Below are 19,637 nucleotides of genomic sequence, written 5' to 3'. Positions count from 1 at the left end.
AGTGCAGTGAGGAATTGGCACAGCACGTGCATTATCCCTGCTATCCACAACGAAACGGATGAAAATGTCAGCAAATTAAAATCTGCAGGAGCTTAATTCTGGATAAATGGGCTGAAATCCATTTGAAAAAAAAAAATCAACCCTAGCATGGAGGGAGGGGGAGTGTTTCTCCAGAAGGGGGATTTGATTGTGTGCTAAATCTATGGGTTCTTGAGGTATGCCAAACAAACACCTTGCAGGAAATATGTTAAATCACTAAGGGGGGAGACAGGGAGGCATATGGAGGAATCATCAAAGGAGTAGACCCAACAGCAGCAGCAGCAGCATCCCAAAATTAAATCCAGCTAGTGCAAAGAAAAGAGCCAATCAGGCTACAGCTAGGGTTAGCAGCTAAACTGGGGATTTATAAGCTGCATTACTCTGCACACAATACATGCCAGCACTGAAAAATCTGCATCACATTCAGAGGTGTGCTTTTACCAGAGAAAGAATGCACTTGTGGTGCTGGGATCTGGGGGAGGAGACAGTGCACATTAAACTGTGGGCTGAGAGATGACAACTAAGTGCACATCCTGCAGGGGGGGGCACAGAAGGCCCTATCAGCAGAAAAAATGCTAGAGTTTCACCGTCCAAGGGGCAGACCACAGAGGGGCTTGCTGAGGGACCCAATTATAACACTCCTAATCTCACCATTTCTCTATGAAAAAAATTACTAAGCTTGTGCTGAAATCTACAATTAAAATAATTCACCAGAGAATTAACATGCAGAAGGAATGTATGTATTTTATTGTGAAACCATTGGATTCCAGTGATAAAACCAAGAATACTCTCATGCAACCCGTCTCCATTCTGCTTCTTTATCTTCTATTCCTGGATGCACAGTGAGTCACTGGATACCCCAAGACTTCAGATGCAAAGTACCGTACTGGTTTAGAAATGGGCCAGAAGTCAGTGTCCATCTGTACCTCCTATATCTAGGAACTTATGTGGCCCATATCACTACGATATCTGTGTCTAGGAGTCACTTGGGCAGGCAGAGGACTTACGGAGGACTTTACTGGCTTTTGATGTCATATGGTGCTAATGATTTCCTGTCTCACACACTTTTATAAGCGAGAATTCAGCAGCTGAATATACAGCCACCGAAAGAAGTCAAAGGCACGGGCTCCTTTTCTTATGTAGAAATTCAGCATTTGTAAACCCATGGCATGCTGACCAGGAATGACTGAGTCATTACAGAAAATGTAAAGGAAATTAAACAGAGCTGCTGGGGGAAGGTTTCAATGCTGGTGAAAAGTACCAGAAGACTGATTTCAGAGTAGCAGCCATGTTAGTCTGTATCCGCAAAAAGAACAGGAGTACTTGTGGCACCTTAGAGACTCCTGTTCTTTTTCCAGAAGACTGAGTTTCTCGGTTTATCACCAGCACAGGTACAGAACAGCAACAAGCCTCCCCTACCTATTGGGGGGAGGGATAACTCAGTGGTTTGAGTATTGGCCTGCTAAACCCAGGGTTGTGAGTTCAATCCTTGAGGGGGCCACTTAGGGATTTAGGGCAAAAATCAGTACTTGGTCCTGCTAGTGAAGGCAGGGGGCTAGGCTCAATGACCTTTCCAGTTCTATGAGATAGGTATATCTCCATATTTATTCTGCTCCACCCTGACCTGACAGACCACCTCCCAAAAGGAATTCAGGCTCCAGGGCCCATTTAGTGCTTGGTCTTTCTTCTGAGATTGCCAGCAAGGAAGCCAATTAGTGCTATTTGTGGTGACAGGCTTTTTATTATGTGGACACCTTTCTACTGGATAGAAACAATCAACTCATTTCAGCCACTAAATGACCATTGGTTGGTAAGAGAGACAAGGTAGGGGAAGTAATATCTTTTATTGAACCAACTTCTGTTGGTGTGCAAGACAAGCTTTCGAGCCACGCCGAGTCTCCTTCAGAACGGTACTCCCAGCCTCACAGCAACATGCAAGATGGAACAGATTAGTTAGCACATATTGTAAGGGACCATTAGTTGGGAACAAATTTCAGCAACCTGAGCTGAATTCAAATGGACAGCTAACAGGCAAAAGGTTCCATCTCACTTCATCTATTCTGAGTCATCCAGTTCCCTTCCAAAGGGCATTTGTTGAGTTTGCTCAATTTAGCTCAGCTTATGAGGGTCACATTCAATTCATCGGCTGCAAACACCACAGAGTGAGTCTCTGAATGAGCTCTGCACAGGTGAGCTGCTGTCATTGTGGAAACCCTTGGCTTCATAAATTAAATTAATGGAGATATCCCATCTCCTAGAACTGGAAGGGACCTTGAAAGGTCATTGAGTCCAGCCCCCTGCCTTCACTAGCAGGACCAAGTACTGATTTTTGCCCCAGATCCCTAAGTGGCCCCCTCAAGGATTGAACTCACAACCCTGGGTTTAGCAGGCCAATGCTCAAACCACTGAGCTATCCCTCCCCCCCATCTGAACCTCATAAAAAAATTGTTGTCACACTGTTCTCAGTACTGCACCAAACTCCTTACATAGCTTATACTCAGGCAAAACCATCATTCACTTAAGTGGGCGTGTGACAGGGTGCCCATACCCTGTCCCTTGACTGGCAGGGAAGGGATTAACCTGTCTGCTTAGGAAGGGCCTCAGCTGCGAACAATAATTGCAGAGACAGTTAAGGAGAGGTCACATGACTGAACAGGGTCAGCTGATAATTGGGCAAGCTCTGAGCTCACCAGGAGAGATCTGTAGGGAGTAGGAGGGTTCTTTTATAATAGACCCAGAGTGCTGGGACACTCTTTGCAGTGGGCTAGGGAGACAAACAGCCAGAAAGGAAGACCAGGGACTAGGGAAGCCTGGGGGAAAGTCTCTCCTGAGAGACTCAGGGTCTGGAGTGAGAGTAGCAGAACTCTCTATTCAGAGGGAATTGGGGAGCTGAGATGTGAAGGCAGTGATCCAATGGACTTGTGGAGCTCTGATATGGGGAATCTGGGGGCTACAAGGATGTGGGGAACTTTGAGCTGAGGATGAAGAGTTGAAAAGACTTGGTAGTGATGGACTTCTTGTTTATATGGGGACAGGAGTGTGGAATGACTTTACAACTCAGCAGGAGTCTTAATCACTAAGAAGCACTGGAACTGGCTTGGGGGGGTGGGAGACTGAAGTGTTTGGAGCTGGGCGATCAGGTTATGGTGTCACAGGGAGTCTTGCTTTTGTAAGGACTGAGCAAGAGTGGTGTGAATGCCTCAGAATATGGTTCCCTTAGAACCCTGGTGTGTCAGGTGAATGCTGAGGACAGTGTCTTCAAAGGGTCATTGCCCATCAACCTTCAAACACAACAGTATGTTTAATTACAAAAGGCATAGCTGGAGAAAAACTGATGATGCTTAAAAAAAAAAAAAAACCCTCAGTCTTCCTCCATGTATGTGAGCATGCCAGCGGGAGGGTTTTGTTTTTGAAGAGGTAAAGAACTTTGGGAAGGCTTGCTTTTTCTTAAAAAAGATTAGTTGGGAAATTTCTAGTTAAACTTAAAAAATGGAAACATGTAAATACATAGTTAAGGTCACTCAAACATCTGTAACTCTGCCCTTGCATCCCTGCCCACAGAACTGAAAACAAGGAGTTAAATCTGCTCTCAGGACAACATACATCTTCAGCATACCAGTGACTGCAAACACTGAGAAATGAGCTGACTGGGTGACCTCATTCTGGGTGATAGACTGTACACTGCTGTATCATTCACACCTAAGTGTGTGTCTCTAGATCACTACAGCCAATGACTTCTGTCTTCTCTAAAACCAGGCATTTGCATCTTAAGTCACTTGATTTGGGACAATGCCTTTTAATGTATGAAGGATCCCAAAGAGTAAATGTGTTGGCAAACCGGGAGACAATATAGACACTCGGGGCTGGAATTCAAAGCCTGGGTAGATGTTTTTGAAACTCCCCCTAGGAGCCTATCTACATCTTAGATGCCTAAATAGTTCTGAAAATCTGGTCTATAGTGCCCAACCCTGCAAGGTGCTGAAAGCACTCAAGTCCTACTAAAGCCAAAGGGAGCGGTGGGTGCTCAGCACATGGCAATAACAGGCCCAAAGCTACTACACGCCCCACGAGGACATATTGTTTCAGTCCATGTAGCACTGAGTCAGTCGCTCAGGAAACTGGAGCATTCTTCAAGGTTTTTATACCGAGTGCTCTGCACAGACAGCCGTGAGCTCGATTGGATTAGAAGAGTTCCCTAGATTTGCCCAGTGCCAACCATCCTCCTTGGGGACCCAGCTGGCTCTCCAGCCAAGAGGTGATCTTGCCAGCTGCAGATTGCAGGGAAGTGTTAGGTCTAAATGCTCAATCAAATGTTAAACCAAGGCCACACTTACCACAGAGCTCCTTGACCACAAAAAAATCCCAACCATTTAATTATACTTAGTCTTCTTTGTCTCCAGGTCTGGAGGCTTTGAATTTAAAGGGAAATTATTTGCTTGCTTTGTAAAGCAGCTCCTCCTATTCCCAGATCTCATTTCTGTCTCTGCATTGTCTCCAACCCCTTTACTCCAGGGTCCCAATCCACAGGTGACCAAGAGAGTTGCAGTTCAGAGACATGAGAACTGCTGTTCCTGATGCTCTGGTGGATGGTTTGTTGGTGCATCTGCCTAGCTTCTCGGGGGGTTGGCACCAGCAAGGTGGAAAAACTAAATCTCACCTCCTCCCCCTGGACTCTGATTCTCCGGAAAGAGGCACTGAGCAGCCTCTGCTCCATTGGGGTGGAGGGTGCACAGCACCTTACAGGACCAGCACAACACAGAAGGGTGGGCAGAATTCCAGACAGCATCAACACAAAGGGAGATGGAACGAGAGGGAGGAGCAAGTCAAAGTACACTGGGGGATGAAAGCAAGAGGAATCCTCAGACAGGGGTGAGAGCCAAGCAAATGTACGTTACCCACCAGCCCTCAGCACAAATCATTACAGCCCCCTCCCACCCCAGACAGTCACTCCAGGACCTCCATGCTCCTCAGCCTTCAGGCTGCATGTGCCCTCATGACATGTCCTCAGGCTGATTTCAGAGGGGGAAGGAGAGAGGCCGGGTATTTGTATTGGTTTTTTTAAACAGCTAGGAAACTCAATTAAAGGGGGAGACAGCTCCTTTCACCATTTCCTTCTGCTTGGCTTGAAATCCTTGGAGACTTCACAAGTCTGCTGTGCTGAGTAGATTTCCATACGCTAGTCTAGCGAGGCTGAGAGGGGATTCCATATGCTAGTCTAAGGAGCCTGCTGCCCCCATACAATAGCTCAGAGTTAAAGAACATATGATTCAGTCAGTAGCATCCAGAAACTCTTCTCCAGTTTGCACTGATTGCCATTCACTTGAATGTGCAGAATACAGTTCAGACTCATGTGAATTACAGCCTGTGTGCACTCGGCCCAGGTATGCTGTAGGTCCACACACATTTCTAATATACTAACAGCAATACCTTTCCTCAGAAAACCTCCAGATGCTTAACAAATATTCCTTTCAAAGCCTCCCAGCCCTTCTGAGATGTAGGTACACCTTTACCTCGATATAACGCTGTTCTCGGCAGCCAAAAATCTTACTGCGTTATAGGTGAAACTGCGTTATATCGAACTTGCTTTGATCCACCGGAGTGCACAGCCCCGCCCTCCCAGAGCACTGCTTTACCGCGTTATATCCGAATTTGTGTTCTATCGGGTCGCGTTCTATCAAGGTAGAGGTGTATTATATTATTCCAAATCTACAGAAGAATAAATTGAAGCACAAAGAGGTTAAGTGACATGCCCAGGAGCAGAGTCTGAAAAAGAACTCAGAAGTAATGACTCCCCGACACCTGCTCTATCCATTAGACCTCATTCCTCCTCTGCTGCAAAGGAAATGTACCCTGACCTGTGCTAGCTGTCTCTTATGCTCTACAGCAAATTCAGAGTCTCAGCCCTTATCTTCAAGGCACTCAATGGTCTGAGTCAAGAATACCTACAAGATCATCTAAAGTTCCAGGACAAGGACCCTGGCTGACAGCTCTGCTCCTCTGGCCCAATGGAACCTAAGGATGTAAAATGTTAACCGGTAAGCATTAGTCTTACTGGTTAACCCACCTTAACTGTTAACCCCTGGGCTGGCCGGCCGACCCCAGCAGCCCCGCACTGGCTGGCTGGCTGGCCCACTGACCCGAGCCGGCCACCCGCCCACCAATCCCAGCAGCCCTGGGCCGGCTGGCCAGCCAGCTGACCGACCCCAGCCCCAGCCACGCTGCCCAGCTGGTCAACCAGCCCCTGACCCCGGCCTCACACCGGCCAGAGCAGCCCCAGCCCCAGCCCCCCTCCCTTTAATCAGTGAACTGTTTAAACAATATAATTTTAATTGTTTAAAGGGTTAACTTTTAAAACGATATTTTACATCCCTAATGGAACCATCAACTGCAAGGGTAAAGCTCACTTTTGCCGTAGACTGAACTTTTCAGAGACTGGACCAAGACTTTGAAATGAACTCCCTCAGGAACTAAAAACTAACTCAAACTTCACTACCTTCAATTCCAAGTGCCTTTGCTAATAGAAACATAATACAGCACACAGCCAAAACCAAAAAAGCCATACGCATTTTTCCCCTTAAGAAGAGGAAAGAGAAAGGAAGGGAGCACATGTGACAGATGCTAGTCATGTCACTTAATGCATTTATTATTGGTGTGCAGATACCATGGTGATGGACCTGGTACAACATTTATCTGCACAGAAAAGAACAGAATACATCAAAAGCTCAGACCCGCCCAAGTTACAAAAATTAGATCTGGATCCAGATTTCAAACCTCCATCTCCAAAGTCTGGGGGTGGCTGGATCCACGGACTTGACTTAAACCCATCCCTAATGAAAAGGTAGAAGGATACCTGATAGAATAGATCCATCTCAAGCCATGTAGGAATAACCAAAAACTATATACAATATCCAGTAAGTCTGCAGCAAATCAGGGCATCTCATCATCTTTCATTCTGGATAGTTCACGGAAAAGCTCTGCTCCATCAGCAGCAACAGTCAAAAAAGAAAACAAAATGTTAGGCTAGAGATGGCAACTAATGCTGAAAATCTTCTAATACCTTTATCTGACTGAATGGTCCCTACCTGGGATACTGTATTTAGTTCATGTCACCCTGCCTCAAAAAAGAAAACACAGAACTAGAGGGGGCTCAAAGATGCTCGATGAGAAGTTGGAGAATGGTCTGAGATGGTGTAAAGTTTTAAGAGAGGAGACAAATAAGAAGGAACACACTTGAGGCATACTAACTAACTGTTCTAGAGAAGATAAAGAGGTTGCTTCTATTTACCCTTTTCTCATAAGGTGACATTTAATGAAACCAAATGGCAACAAATTTAAAACTGAGCAAAGGAAATGCTTTTTACTGAACATGTAATTGACCTGTGGGACTCACTGCCACACGATCTCAGTGAAGCCAAGTACATAATAGAATTAGACATTTATATTTATATCCCCCATTTATTAGGGAAATAAACTCTCATGCTTGAGAGCATCAGCCAACGACAAAGTTTTGGGGGTTAGGAGGGAATGTACGCAGGGAAGGTTAGTCCATAATTGCCCACTAAGGGCTCCTTGGCCCCTTTCTCTGAAGTAGCTCATACTGGTCACTGTCTATCTGGCCTAGATGGATCACAGGTCTGATCTGGAATGGCAACTCCTATGTCACTATCACTACATTTACATACATCTGTATAGCTGGAGAAAGCACAAGAGATCATGCTAAGAGAATTCTGGGGCTCAGTTCTCCCCTGCGTCTGAACTGGTCAGAGAGAATCAGAAGTTCCACACACACCGGGAGCTGCAGATGGGTTGAAAGGTGGCAAGCATGGATGGGTACCAGGGGCTGAGCCTATCTCTCAGTCATGTTTCAAAAGTGGCCATCGCCTGATTAATGATTCACTTTTTCCTTCTCCTAAAGGAAGCTAAATGCACATAGTAAGGTGACAATATTTTCATTTGAAACATGGTGTGATGCTGCATGAAGAAGGCAGGCAAGATGGGCTGCGAGCTCCCATCACTCTCTTTGAGTTGTAGTTCCCTTTGAAAAGGTTTCTGAGACCCTGTGCATGGAGGACAGTTGTTATGGTAACCGTAATATCTTACAATTCCACTGATTAAAGAGGAATTGGAAAGCCGGGCCCAGAGTGGAGCCAGATGGAGGCCTGATTCCCTAATGAACATCGTCTCCGACGGACCATAATCCCCATCATGTGTCCAGCATGCAGACAGCATCCCACTGCAAAATAGACCTGGCACTGCCTGGCCATAAAAAGAACGTGCAGCGCCTGCTATACAGACTGTGGGCCCAATCCTGATCTCACTTACAGCAGGGTATTTCCACTGAAATCAATATGTAACTGAGCTCAAAGTCAAGGCTTCTGTGCATGGGGCATGCACACCCACGCCATCATCAGCATTAAACAATCATAGTCAACTAAGGGCCATTGTACTAGCCAGAGTGACCACGGTTGATGGGGTTGCACCAGGCATTACATAGTGAAGTTCCCAGATCTGGCTCAATCCTGCAAATCCACAATTCTCTTGGATAGCCCCTGGGCGGAGCCAGGTAAAGTCAGGGCGTGCTCCCCTTTGCATGTCGATGGAGAGTTTGAGAGCACGGTGTGCTGTGGTGATTTTGTGCATCCTATCAACCTGGTCAAAGAGCATGAAACACCTGTTTTGAATATAATGAGTGACTGCAGAAAAGGCAGATCTCTGCGACATTATGCCCATACACCGCGCCTAATGCTTATTTACGACTCAGGCCCTTTTACACTGCTCTGGCAGTGACTGTAAATGTCATTTATGACTACTTTAAAGGCACGTTACACTGTCAGACTGATGTAAAGAGGCTTTTTTGTAAATGAGAATCAGGTCCTCACTCTTTACACTTAAAGAGACAGGCACAAGGGCTCTTTCTGCATAGGAAAATCTAACCTCTCCGTTCCAAGTGCTGTCCGCAGACACACTGATCTCCCCGCAGCTTAGCCACTCTAACTGATGTGTTTCTGGCTCCTTTTGGAGTGATGGTCCAGGCCACTCTCTCTGCCACTTGGTGAGAAAAGGAGCTTCAAGGGCAGTAATTTTCCTGTACAGCCTTTATGCAGGGATTCAAGCTGTGCTGTAAGTGCCAAGCCCAGAAAAACCAATTGCTGTGATCTAGTGTATCTACCGGCAGGTGGGGAGAGATTCAGGTGCAGCGCATATACATGGATGTGCAGCCCCCCTGAGGTGCAATACACACACCCCTCCTTTGCACACACACAAATCTACACCTTCCCCTTGGTATACACGCACACATACACACTACCTCCACATTCCCAAGACACCTCAAGCTCTAACACACACACACACACACACACGCAAGGAAGCAGAAAGCAGAGCAAACAGCATTGCCAAGGATTGTCTCCTCCAGAGGCTCAGAGATGGAGCAATATTTAAAGCCCAGCAAACTTTTTTTTCTTGACTGGAGATAGTGACACAGCCTGTAAATGGCTCAGCGCCAAGTGATCTCCCAGCCTTTCACTGCGCCCTCATTAGGTGTTTCCGCTGTGCTGGGTGTCAAAGCTGAGAGGAAATGTCCCACGGGAAACAGGAAATAATGAATTTGTCACTAATTCAACACTGTGTGATATTAAAAGAAAATTACCAAGCACAGAGCCTGCTTGTATCCTTCTGATTTCCCATCTCCCTCTCCACTTCCCCCACCACCAGGAGTTCACACTCAGGGTCAGGGGAAGGGAAGCTGTATTGTCTGGAAACATCACTGGAGCTGGGGATTTGAGCTGCTTTTTTCCTTCTCATAATAACAATATTTTCCCATCAAGTTTTGAAAGACAAATTATCCTGACAAGACCTTGCAGAGCCTCTGGCCCCCTGGTTTTCTCATGACAGGCAGCAAGTGTTGGGATGCACACGGCAGGTCAGTGCTGTAATTGCAGGCTTCACTCAGCTCCACAGAAAGCTGACACCAGGGCTGTCGCCTGGACCAAGGCTTGCAGTGTTTACTGGGAAATGGAAAGCCAGCCACTTTCAGAAGTCTAAAGTCAGGCTAAAGATCCCCGACTTTGGGAATTTTACCACTGTCTTCAAAGGGAGCAGGATCAGTCCCTGTTTGTTCATGGGAGACAATGGGTTTGTGCCGCAGATTAATTAAAATAGTGCTGTTCGTTCTGGGGATCAGGACAAACTGGAAGGAATTCAGAGAAGAGCACCACAGTGATAAAGGGCTGGAGGGGCTGAGTTATGAGAAGAAATGAACAGCGCTAACCATGCAAGGCCGGGTTCCCAACTGCCATTCAGACGGGGCAGCATTTTACACCTGCTTTGCACAGGTGTAAATGACAACAAAAAGTGGAAGGCAGGGGAGAATGAAGCCAGTAAGTCTTGGCCAAAGGGTGGCATGAGAAAAGTCTACAGTCCTCGTTCTCCTCTCATTTACCTTAGTGTAATTCGGGAGTTGCCCACTGACATCAGTGGAGTTACATCTATATACAACTCGTGTAAGTGAAAGCAGAATCAGGCCCCACAAGAGTTTTAAGGGTGTAAATACCAAGAAGGGGCTGGGATTTTGTAGGGTGATCCAGGGAGTCAGGACTCCTGCTGATGGGGTAAAATTAAGCAAAGGAACATGCAGAAAATCATCCTGTCAGTTAGATTTATTAGGCCACAAAACAGTCTCCCAAGGGATGTGGAAGCATTTGGGGCACCTAGGCAACTGGACAAAGCACAGAAGTAGATTGTAGAGAGCAATCCTGACTGGGACGTGACCCATCTTCCACTTCTAATGTTCTATTATTCTAGAATTACATAGTCACTTAGCAGTTGCTCTACAGCCAAGGCTACTGAGGGAGTTTTCTCCTCTTCCCTTAAAAAATTGCCATACATTTAGTGCTTTGGAAAGCCGCTCACTTGCATTGACACAACTACTAATTGGTGTTTCCCAGACCCATGGCATCCATGAGTGTTTGCAAGTGTGACACCCATAGAAATGGCAACATGCCATCCCGGGGCACAGGAGGCAGCTGAGCTCAGACACAGCACTCTGCAATGGCAGCAGACAAGGTAGACGGTAAAACTCTGCCAGCCAATCTGTCAGAGATGAAGCCTTGCCAGCTCCCGCTCATTCTGATTCACCCTCCGGCCCCCAGCCTCCCCACACAGAAGTCTGCCTCTGCTGCTCGTCAATCCATCACCCCCCTGACTGAACCCGAATTTAGCTCCAGTTTTCTAATTGTGGATTTTGGGTTATTTTCCATCACCTTCCTTGGTTAATTTCCAGACATTCTATAGCTAATTTCATTTCTATTTCAAATGATGTCCAAAAAAGGGATCCAATTAAAATGCTGTTAGTAGATGGAATGACTCACCGAGAAAGGCAACAAACCAGAACATTTTTGTGAACTTGACAATGGGAGATTTCATCCCTCAACCGACGTTAGCCACAGTGAACGTCACCTCTGCAAGCAGAGTTATGCATGACACATGCCCACATGCTAGGGCACACATCTCTAACCAGTTGACTCCTCTACCCAGTGAATGCACCTGCCATGCAAACGTGTCCTGCACAATACTGTAGCTGGGACTCAAACCAAGAGCCTGTGATCTGTAAGCAGTGATTGTTGCAAGTGGGTTAAATGAGTGTCCTGATGGCTAATCTGTGACTTTATGAACTTCACACTGGAAAGAATTCAGGCCCTTCTGCTCTAATTTACAAGCCCCCTCACTTGAGCTCCAGGACACTGTCAGTTAGCTGTAGTTATAGCTCCATGGGACTCCAGCAAAGGGTGACATAGTCATACATGCTGGAGTAGGTCTAATGTTCCACCCAGTAGTGGGGACACAAACGCTAGTCATAAGGTGCTAGATTTTCTACTGAACTCATCACCGAGCAGCTCCAATGGAGAACAATGTGTAAATGTCAGCTTTCGACAATCTATCCTTGTGCTATGTTGAGTGAGTCTCAGCTGCGAGTTAGTGTCTCCTGGCAAAGCTGATCTGATCTCAGTCAGGAGCCTGCTCCCCTTGGTAGGAGTCAAAACAATATAGTCTCCACTGAAAGTCACTGTGCAAGTCTTACACTTCCCAAATCAAGAAAGTGAAAGATTCTTGGTGCTGCTGGTTGCAATGAAGGATTGGAACTGTCTCTATAATTAGAGCCCAATGCCCTTCATCCATATTCACCTCCACCACCTAGACACCCCATGTATTAATTAACTGCATGACAACATGATAGTTACTGATCACTTTGTACCTGATATTGTCAATAAGAAGTTGATGGGATTCTTTGGTGAGAATCATGGAAAGGGTGTAAGCCAAGTATTCCACCTTCCTCTCTGCCGCATACTGTTTCAAGATGGTGAAAACTTTCTCTTTTACCTCTGGCTGATCTCCGAGGATTTCGTCAGCCTGTGTGGGAGTGGGAGAAAGATACACATTAATAGAGGAAGAAATTGACATGAAACTCAATGGAAATAAATCCATCAGAAACACATACATAATTGTAATACCTGGACCAACACAAAAGAGAGGAAACAATTTACTTAAAAAACAATCAAACCCACCTGTTATCATCAAATGATTATGTTAGATGCTAGTGACACAAACTCAGGGCTCCCTAGGACAGGGGTTGGCAACGTTCGGCACGCGGCTCGCCAGGGTAAGCACCCTGGCAGGCCTGGCCAGTTTTATTTACCTGCTGACATGGCAGGTTCGGCCGATCGCGGCCCCCACTGGCCGCGGTTCGCTGTCCCAGGCCAATGAGGGCGGCGAGAAGCGGCGCGGATGAGGGATGTGCTGGCTGCGGCTTCTCGCTGCCCCCATTGGCTCGGGACGGTGAACCGCGGCCAGTGGGGTCCGCGATCGGCCGAACCTGCCGCGTCAGCAGGTAAATAAAACTGGTCCGGCCCGCCAGGGTGCTTACCCTGGCAAGCCGCATGCCGAACATTGCCGACCCCTGCCCTAGGACTTCACAACTGTCCTTTATCACATGTGATGGCCAGTGAGAACTTTACACCAACAGCAGGATTAGAAATTCTCCTACTTCAAAAGCACAGAACCCCACACATGAGCTCAAAGACAACCTTCAATTGCAGTGTAGGGCATGACACAGTTGAGCAGTTCTGATTCTATCTTAACCCTTTAATTACTGCTTGATTACACAGAGTGATATTTTCTTGCTATTAATTTCTTAAAATGCTGCAGAAAAATAGGAAATTAACCTTAGAGAAACTCTTGCCTTGGTGCAGAAAGTGGGAAGGGGCCATGTTAGCTCATAGTTCCCAACCACTGGGATGTATGCCACCGCTGGTACCTCAGACTTTTGTGACTGAGATTCCGAGCTCCCTTTCTCTGCCTTAATGAAGAGCCTTGATGCTAGTCTTCAGTGCATCTTGGCTAGCCTTCAATCACTCAGTTACACCTACTCTGACCCATAGTGGACCCTGGCAAGGGGGTCATGACCCTGAAAAATCCCATCTCTGACATATAAATAAATGGGAGGCATCAATAGGTACTGGCAGGTACAGCTAGGCTCAAGGTTACAGTTACCCTAAAAGACTGGAACCTGCTGTGTAAACTGGCTTTGGAGCCATCTGCTCACCCTGGAATTTATGACTTCGGAGAGTCTGCATTCTAGGCAAATGTTCTCCAGAAACAATAAATGCCAAGCAAGCAGAAAACTGGCTGAGATCCCCCCCTGCCCCAGTTCCTCTTTTGTTTGCTTTTCCATTGCTTAAAGGTTTTGTGGGCAGTGACTCCCAAATGCTGCAGGCATCTGACTTACTGGGGCAGGGCACTGCTAGGAAAGCTCTTAATCAGCTCCTGCCACCCCGTTACACTTACAAATACAGGTTGGAAATAGTAGCCAGATAACTCATTCACTCTTTGCTCCTGAGTAACAAAGGGACCCGCACCTTTCCTTAGGTTGGGTTCTCTCCACTCCACAAAAATATCTAAAATGAGCAGAAAATAAAACCCATTGAAGAAGTGCCATGTGCTGGGTGACAGAGACCTTTACATAAGAAAAGGAAAAGGAGCTGTTGCCTCCTGGTCCTTGTTCCACTTTGAAGGTCTCCAAAGTCACTTCTCACAGGTGTTTCTAACCTACATCACAAACCACAAGGTACTTGCCAATTTGAAAAGGCCATCACGTGACAACTATTGAAATTCCCAGTAAGCAGCAGACATTTCAAGGTTATTAAATCTGGAGCAGTAAAGACTGCAGTTAGACAGCATACAGACTCACATGCTCCTTACTCTCAAGTGCCAGTGCAGTGTTTACAATGAACCTGGTATTTTCAGTGGGCCAGATCCTGAGGTCCTCCTGTTAAAGTTTTTTCTGAGTCAGGACTTCAGGATTTAGCCCAAAAGAAATGATAAAACCTGGTCATATAATGAAAATTCTGGGCCAGAATCCTGGATGCCCTCTGGCTGCTGCAGCCATAAACCCAGCCATCTAGTGAGTTAAAAATTCCCCTGCCTAGAAGAATCCTTGGGGTGGAGCACAGCTACCAAAGCATCTCCTACACCACACCCTCCAGCTACTTTCCCCTCTCCTGTCCTCCCGACGCAGGGAGGTGACTCGGGAAAAGAGATTGTCAGGGCATCTCTAGGTCCCTGCAATTCTCAGCTCTAGAGTGGCCCCTGGGGCCATGGTCAACTGGGTGTAAAGTAGCACAGCTGGCTTGGCAGCCGTAAGAGGGAACGCTCTGTGTTTATGCACAGAGCAAACACAGGATGGGCAGTGGCAGGACAAGCTGCCCTTCCTTTGCCTTACTGAGGCACATAAATATGACCTGAAGGGGCTACGACTAGGGATAAGAGATGTTTAGTCTCCGTGGTCCGTTCAGTCCTTGACTGCCCACAAGGGGGCCTAATGGTGCAAACAGTATCATCTACCACTGGGAAGGGGACTGGGACCAGTCATCTCATTCATTATTCAGCAGCCACCAATCACTTGGGCTCAGTTTACATTGTAAATTCTTCAGGCCAGGGACTGTCTTTTTCATTGTTATGATTGTCTGTATGGTGCCTGGCACACCCCTGGGTGCTCAGTGAATAACAACAGGAGAGGGTGACCTGGAACTGAAAGCCTAAGTATCATTATTATGTCCTGACAAAGTCCCACCCCACCTCACCATTCAGACAAAGAACAACAAGCGAGGAGGCCAGAACCCCATCTCTGGGTCCATCTCTGGGTTCCCCTCAACTTCTGTAGCTCCCTTTGGAGTGGGCCAGACTGGAACATTAAGTCCAATAACACACAAGGAACAGATCCTGGATCAGTGATTTAGACACTGAGAATGTTTGGATGCAGATTTCGAGCCCCTAGGTCAGGGGTAGGCCAGTGAGGGTTTGGATTCATGCCCACAGCATAGCCAGCCATGACAATAATATCAATATTGGCACGTGAGTCACCCAGCCCCCTCCATGAGTGCTGATAGCCCACGGAATCAAATAAGATAATGATCTAGTGCTCAGTGTAGGAAAAGCCTTCTGCACCTCAGGTTCACACAGCAGAGAACCCAGTGCTACCACAAGCACCCTTAAACTTTTTAGCACGTGACTAGGGTTACCATATTTTGTGCCTCCAAATGGAGGACACTCCACAGCCCCCGGCCCCGCCCCCAGCCCCGCCCACACCCCCGCCCCAACCCCGGCCCCTCCCCAAAGTCTCCGCCCCCTCCCCTGCTTCCCGCGAATATTTGATTCGCGGGAAGCCTGTAGCAGGTAAGGGGCGGTGTGGGGGGAGGAGGCGCGGCCCAGGCTGGCCCCCCGGCGTTTCCAGCCTGGGTCGGCTCGGGCCCTGGGGTGCCGGCCCCGGCCGACCACCCCCGGCCCGCCCAGCACTGCCGGCCCCAGGCGGCCCGGCGCACCCCCCCGGCTCCCGGCTCCCCGCCCCGCGGGCTCGGCTCCCCGGCTCCCCGCCCGGCTCACCGCCCCGCGGGCTCGGCTCCCCGGCTCCCCGCCCGGCTCACCGCCCCGCGGGCTCGGCTCCCCGGCTCCCCGCCCCGCGGGCTCGGCTCCCCGGCTCCCCGCCCGGCGGGCTCGGCTCCCCGGCTGACCGGCTCCCCGGACCCGGACCCCGGCCCCGCGCCCGGCCGGGCACTGTGACCCTGGCCCGGCACTGCCCCACTGGTTCCCGGCCCGGCACCATGCCCCCGGCCCCGCACCGGCGCCGGCACCGGCCGAGCACCACCGGAGCCCTCCTGATTTTCCCGGACATGCCCGGCTTTTGGGGATTTCCCCCCGGACGGGGATTTGAGCCCCCAAAAGCCGGACATGTCCGGGAAAATCCGGACGTATGGTAACCCTACACGTGACCAGAGCCTGGACCCCAGTGATGTTGTGAGGTGAGCTACTAGTGCATTCTGGGTAATAACATGCAGATGAGCTTCCCAAGCATTCCCTCTGGCTTTTTGGCTTTTTCTATCCAGTTCTACCACCAGCAGCTCTAACTGAAGCAGCGTTTACCGATAAAGGATGGAGGGAAGCACTCTATTGGGTTTTATTATTTTCTGCAGCTTGTTGAAAATTAGGCTACTTAAAACATCAGAGCCATTACAGTCTCATTCCTGAAACCAGCAACCCACAAAGCTCTACACACTCATTTCCTCTCAAACCCTCTGGGGAACAAGAGGCTGGATGAGCTGGTACAGAAACAAAGTGTGTGGAGGGGTTACTGCTTGCAAGCAGTGCAGATTGATTTAAGTTACATAGAGATGCAGCAACCACACCTACATGGCTAAATTCAACTCCACTTCCATGAATGGTCCCATTGACCTTACAGGCACACGTTGCATGAGGAAGAACCTTTCCAAAATCATTAATGTGCTTGCTTCCTAAATTTTAATGACAATCATCCAAGAAACATTTACTGTGATTTAATCCAGTTGCATTAGACAGTGTAAAATAGACCAACACCTTCATCCATTTGTTAATCCTCAATAATCAGGAGGTATCTGTCTAACATGCAGTGGGACTGCCTTTGGAATCATAAATTAAATGCATATTTGTGAGCCCTTAATTTAAAGCTTGACTGAAGAGTGAGATTCAGCTGATCCTGACACATCTCTTTACTAATGTCTTGGTGTTTATCAGCTTGGGATCAACAAACACAACCCGGTTATTTCATAACAGTATTTTAAAAGGTTACTTTGAAATGGAAAGTAGGAAGATTAAAGAAACAACCGTGATCAAATTTATAATTAGCAAGAGGTGATGAGTTTGGCAAATTACCCACGGGGTAACCATCAGAAACACAATGAAGCTGTAATTACTTTGATTTTTTTCCTTTGCTGCAAAATAAGAGCTAATTTTTTTAAAGGCTGATATGATAAAACTCTAAATGAATATTTAGATTCTGAAGAGAAGGATATCTGGCCTTACAGATTATCGCTTGACAATAATTATGTTTTCATGGCGAAAAATTAATAATACTTGGCTCTTCTCTTCAGCCTTCCATCCAAAGATCTCAAAGCCCTTTGCAAACATTAATTCATTCTCACAATCCTCATCTGTAAAATGATGGTGAAACTGAGGCACAGAAAGGGGAAGTGATTTGCCTATGGTCACCATCCGGTTGGTCAATGGCAGAGCTGCAAATAGAATCCAGGAGTCCTGATTCCACTCTCACTAACCCAAGTTTTATCCAAATGTAACTCTATTAGGGTCACACTAATTTACACAGTTATAAATGAGAACAAAATCTGGCCCCAAGTCTCCTGACTCCCAAGTCTATGTTTTAACCACAAAACCATCTTGACAAATCAGGCTCCTCCCACAAGACCATCCCCCTTCTCCTTTTGAAAACATTTTTGGTAACTGAAAGAGAATGTCCCCAAAACTTGTCTCTGTGAACCCTTCCACTGCACAGATAGACTCCATGCATGGGAACATTCTCATTTCCATCTGGATCTGAGAGGCACATCCCTGATTTTCAGACATTCAGAGAACCCACATCTCAAACTGAAGTCAATGGGAGATGGAAGCGCTAAGCCCAAAGTCAGCCCCCAACACTCTGCTTCGCACTGAAAATACTCTACACACCAGAAAAACGGTAGCAGGCAATGAGAGCCTAAGGCATAGCGGGGCTGCCAGGACTCTGCCTTCAGCAAAAAGTGGCAAGAGAAAGTCAGCTCCACAGGTTCCCTGTGACTTACATGGTGGAAGGGAAATAACAGGAAATGGCCAAGACACCAGGCAAGTCCTCCTTGTTTATGCATGAATATATAGGGTCCTGCCTCGACCAGGAAATAGCCGCAACCCACAGCCCCGACCCAAATCACATCTGGCCCCCAATATTTGAGCACACCTGGGGTGACTGACAGATTTATATGGAAATCACATAAAACTCAATGACTTGAGTGGCGCTACCCTGATTTACACCGGCTGAGGATATGGCCTTTTGGTCTTTGCATTTTGTGAACAAACCCAATGCTCACGGTAAAACTCCAGGGGATTTGAATTCCTGAGACTAGAAGTGTCCCAGTTTCACTCAACTCAAACATCAGTGACCCCAATACATGAGAAAAGGGAAAACAAGGATCTATATTATCCAAATCTGCTAAGATGTCAGTGGACAGATTCTGTTAGTAGAGCTCAATCATGAATAATACTTTGTGTGTTGACTCTGTGTGCACCTCTTCCTTGAGTGAAGAGCTCCACTAAATGCTCTAATAACAATCATCTATGAACACGTGGATCTGGCCATTTTTACCACAGCCTCCTCCCCTTCCCTGGCTTTAGCCAGACTCACAGTGCCCTGCCAGACAGCCATCTGGCCCTGCCCCTGGGCTCTACCTTCTTGTTGAATTCCTGAGCCTTCTGTTTTCTCTCTTGGTGGATGGCGTCGGCGTTTTGGACGAATCCCCGTACACTGCTGCTGGTCCATCTCTGCACCCGCCCAAGCCGCAGCAGCCCCAGTCTCAGAGCCTTCCCTTGGCAGGAGCTGATCATGGCAGCTGCTGCTTCATAAAGCTTCACTGGGATCCCGTTGACTTCCAGCATGTAGTCTCCTGGTTTCATTCCACACTCAGAAGCAGGTGAGTCTGGGGCTACGCTCTCCACCTGCAGGGAGCTGCCACCGCTACACATCAGGCTGAAACCAAACTTTCCATCCGGGCCAGGATTGATATCCATCTGCTGGATGCGTGAGACCACTCCAATGCTGGGAGGCACATTCTCACACTGCCTCGCCAGGTTGATGAGAGTCTCGCAGTTCATGGCAGAAACATGCTGGCCTTCTATCTCCAAGATCTGGTCTCCTGGCTGAAGACCAGCTACATAAGCGCTGCTGCCTTCTTCTACTGCAAGGATGTAGCAAGGACCATTTCCACTTATTTTAAACCCAAACTCTTCAGGCCACCCCTGATTGGTAGCCGGCATGGTTGTAACTGGAGAGAGAGGGAAGAAAAAAAGTCAAATTGTTTCCCATACATAAGAACATTAGGTCCAGCTGATGTTATTTATATAGGATGCCCTCTGGTGGGAATTCTAGTCTGCTCTGTGTTCTCATCCCTTTGGAAAGAAAATGCCCATGATAGGGTGGGGAGAAGATCCTTTTTAATTCCTCCCTACAAACTGCTCCTTATCCTTCTAGT

The 19,637-nt window shown here is 47.5% G+C and overlaps 1 protein-coding gene across 1 annotated transcript in view; it reads right to left on the bottom strand.

The window, feature by feature from the left end:
- Positions 1-19,637, bottom strand: part of GRID2IP (Grid2 interacting protein) — a 98,383-nt gene that overhangs the window by 58,799 nt on the left and 19,947 nt on the right. Inside the window, exons 2-3 of the mRNA XM_054043166.1 lie at positions 18,838-19,430; positions 12,290-12,444 (exon numbers count right to left, since the gene is read on the bottom strand). Of these exons, the coding sequence (XP_053899141.1) occupies positions 12,290-12,444; positions 18,838-19,430 (748 nt within the window). The remainder of the gene's footprint in view (positions 1-12,289; positions 12,445-18,837; positions 19,431-19,637) is intronic.

This window comes from Malaclemys terrapin, chromosome 10, assembly GCF_027887155.1.
Source record: "Malaclemys terrapin pileata isolate rMalTer1 chromosome 10, rMalTer1.hap1, whole genome shotgun sequence".
Classification (NCBI taxonomy): domain Eukaryota; kingdom Metazoa; phylum Chordata; order Testudines; family Emydidae; genus Malaclemys; species Malaclemys terrapin.
The sequence above is the reverse complement of the archived record's forward strand: the minus strand, read 5'-3'. Positions and strand labels throughout refer to the sequence as shown.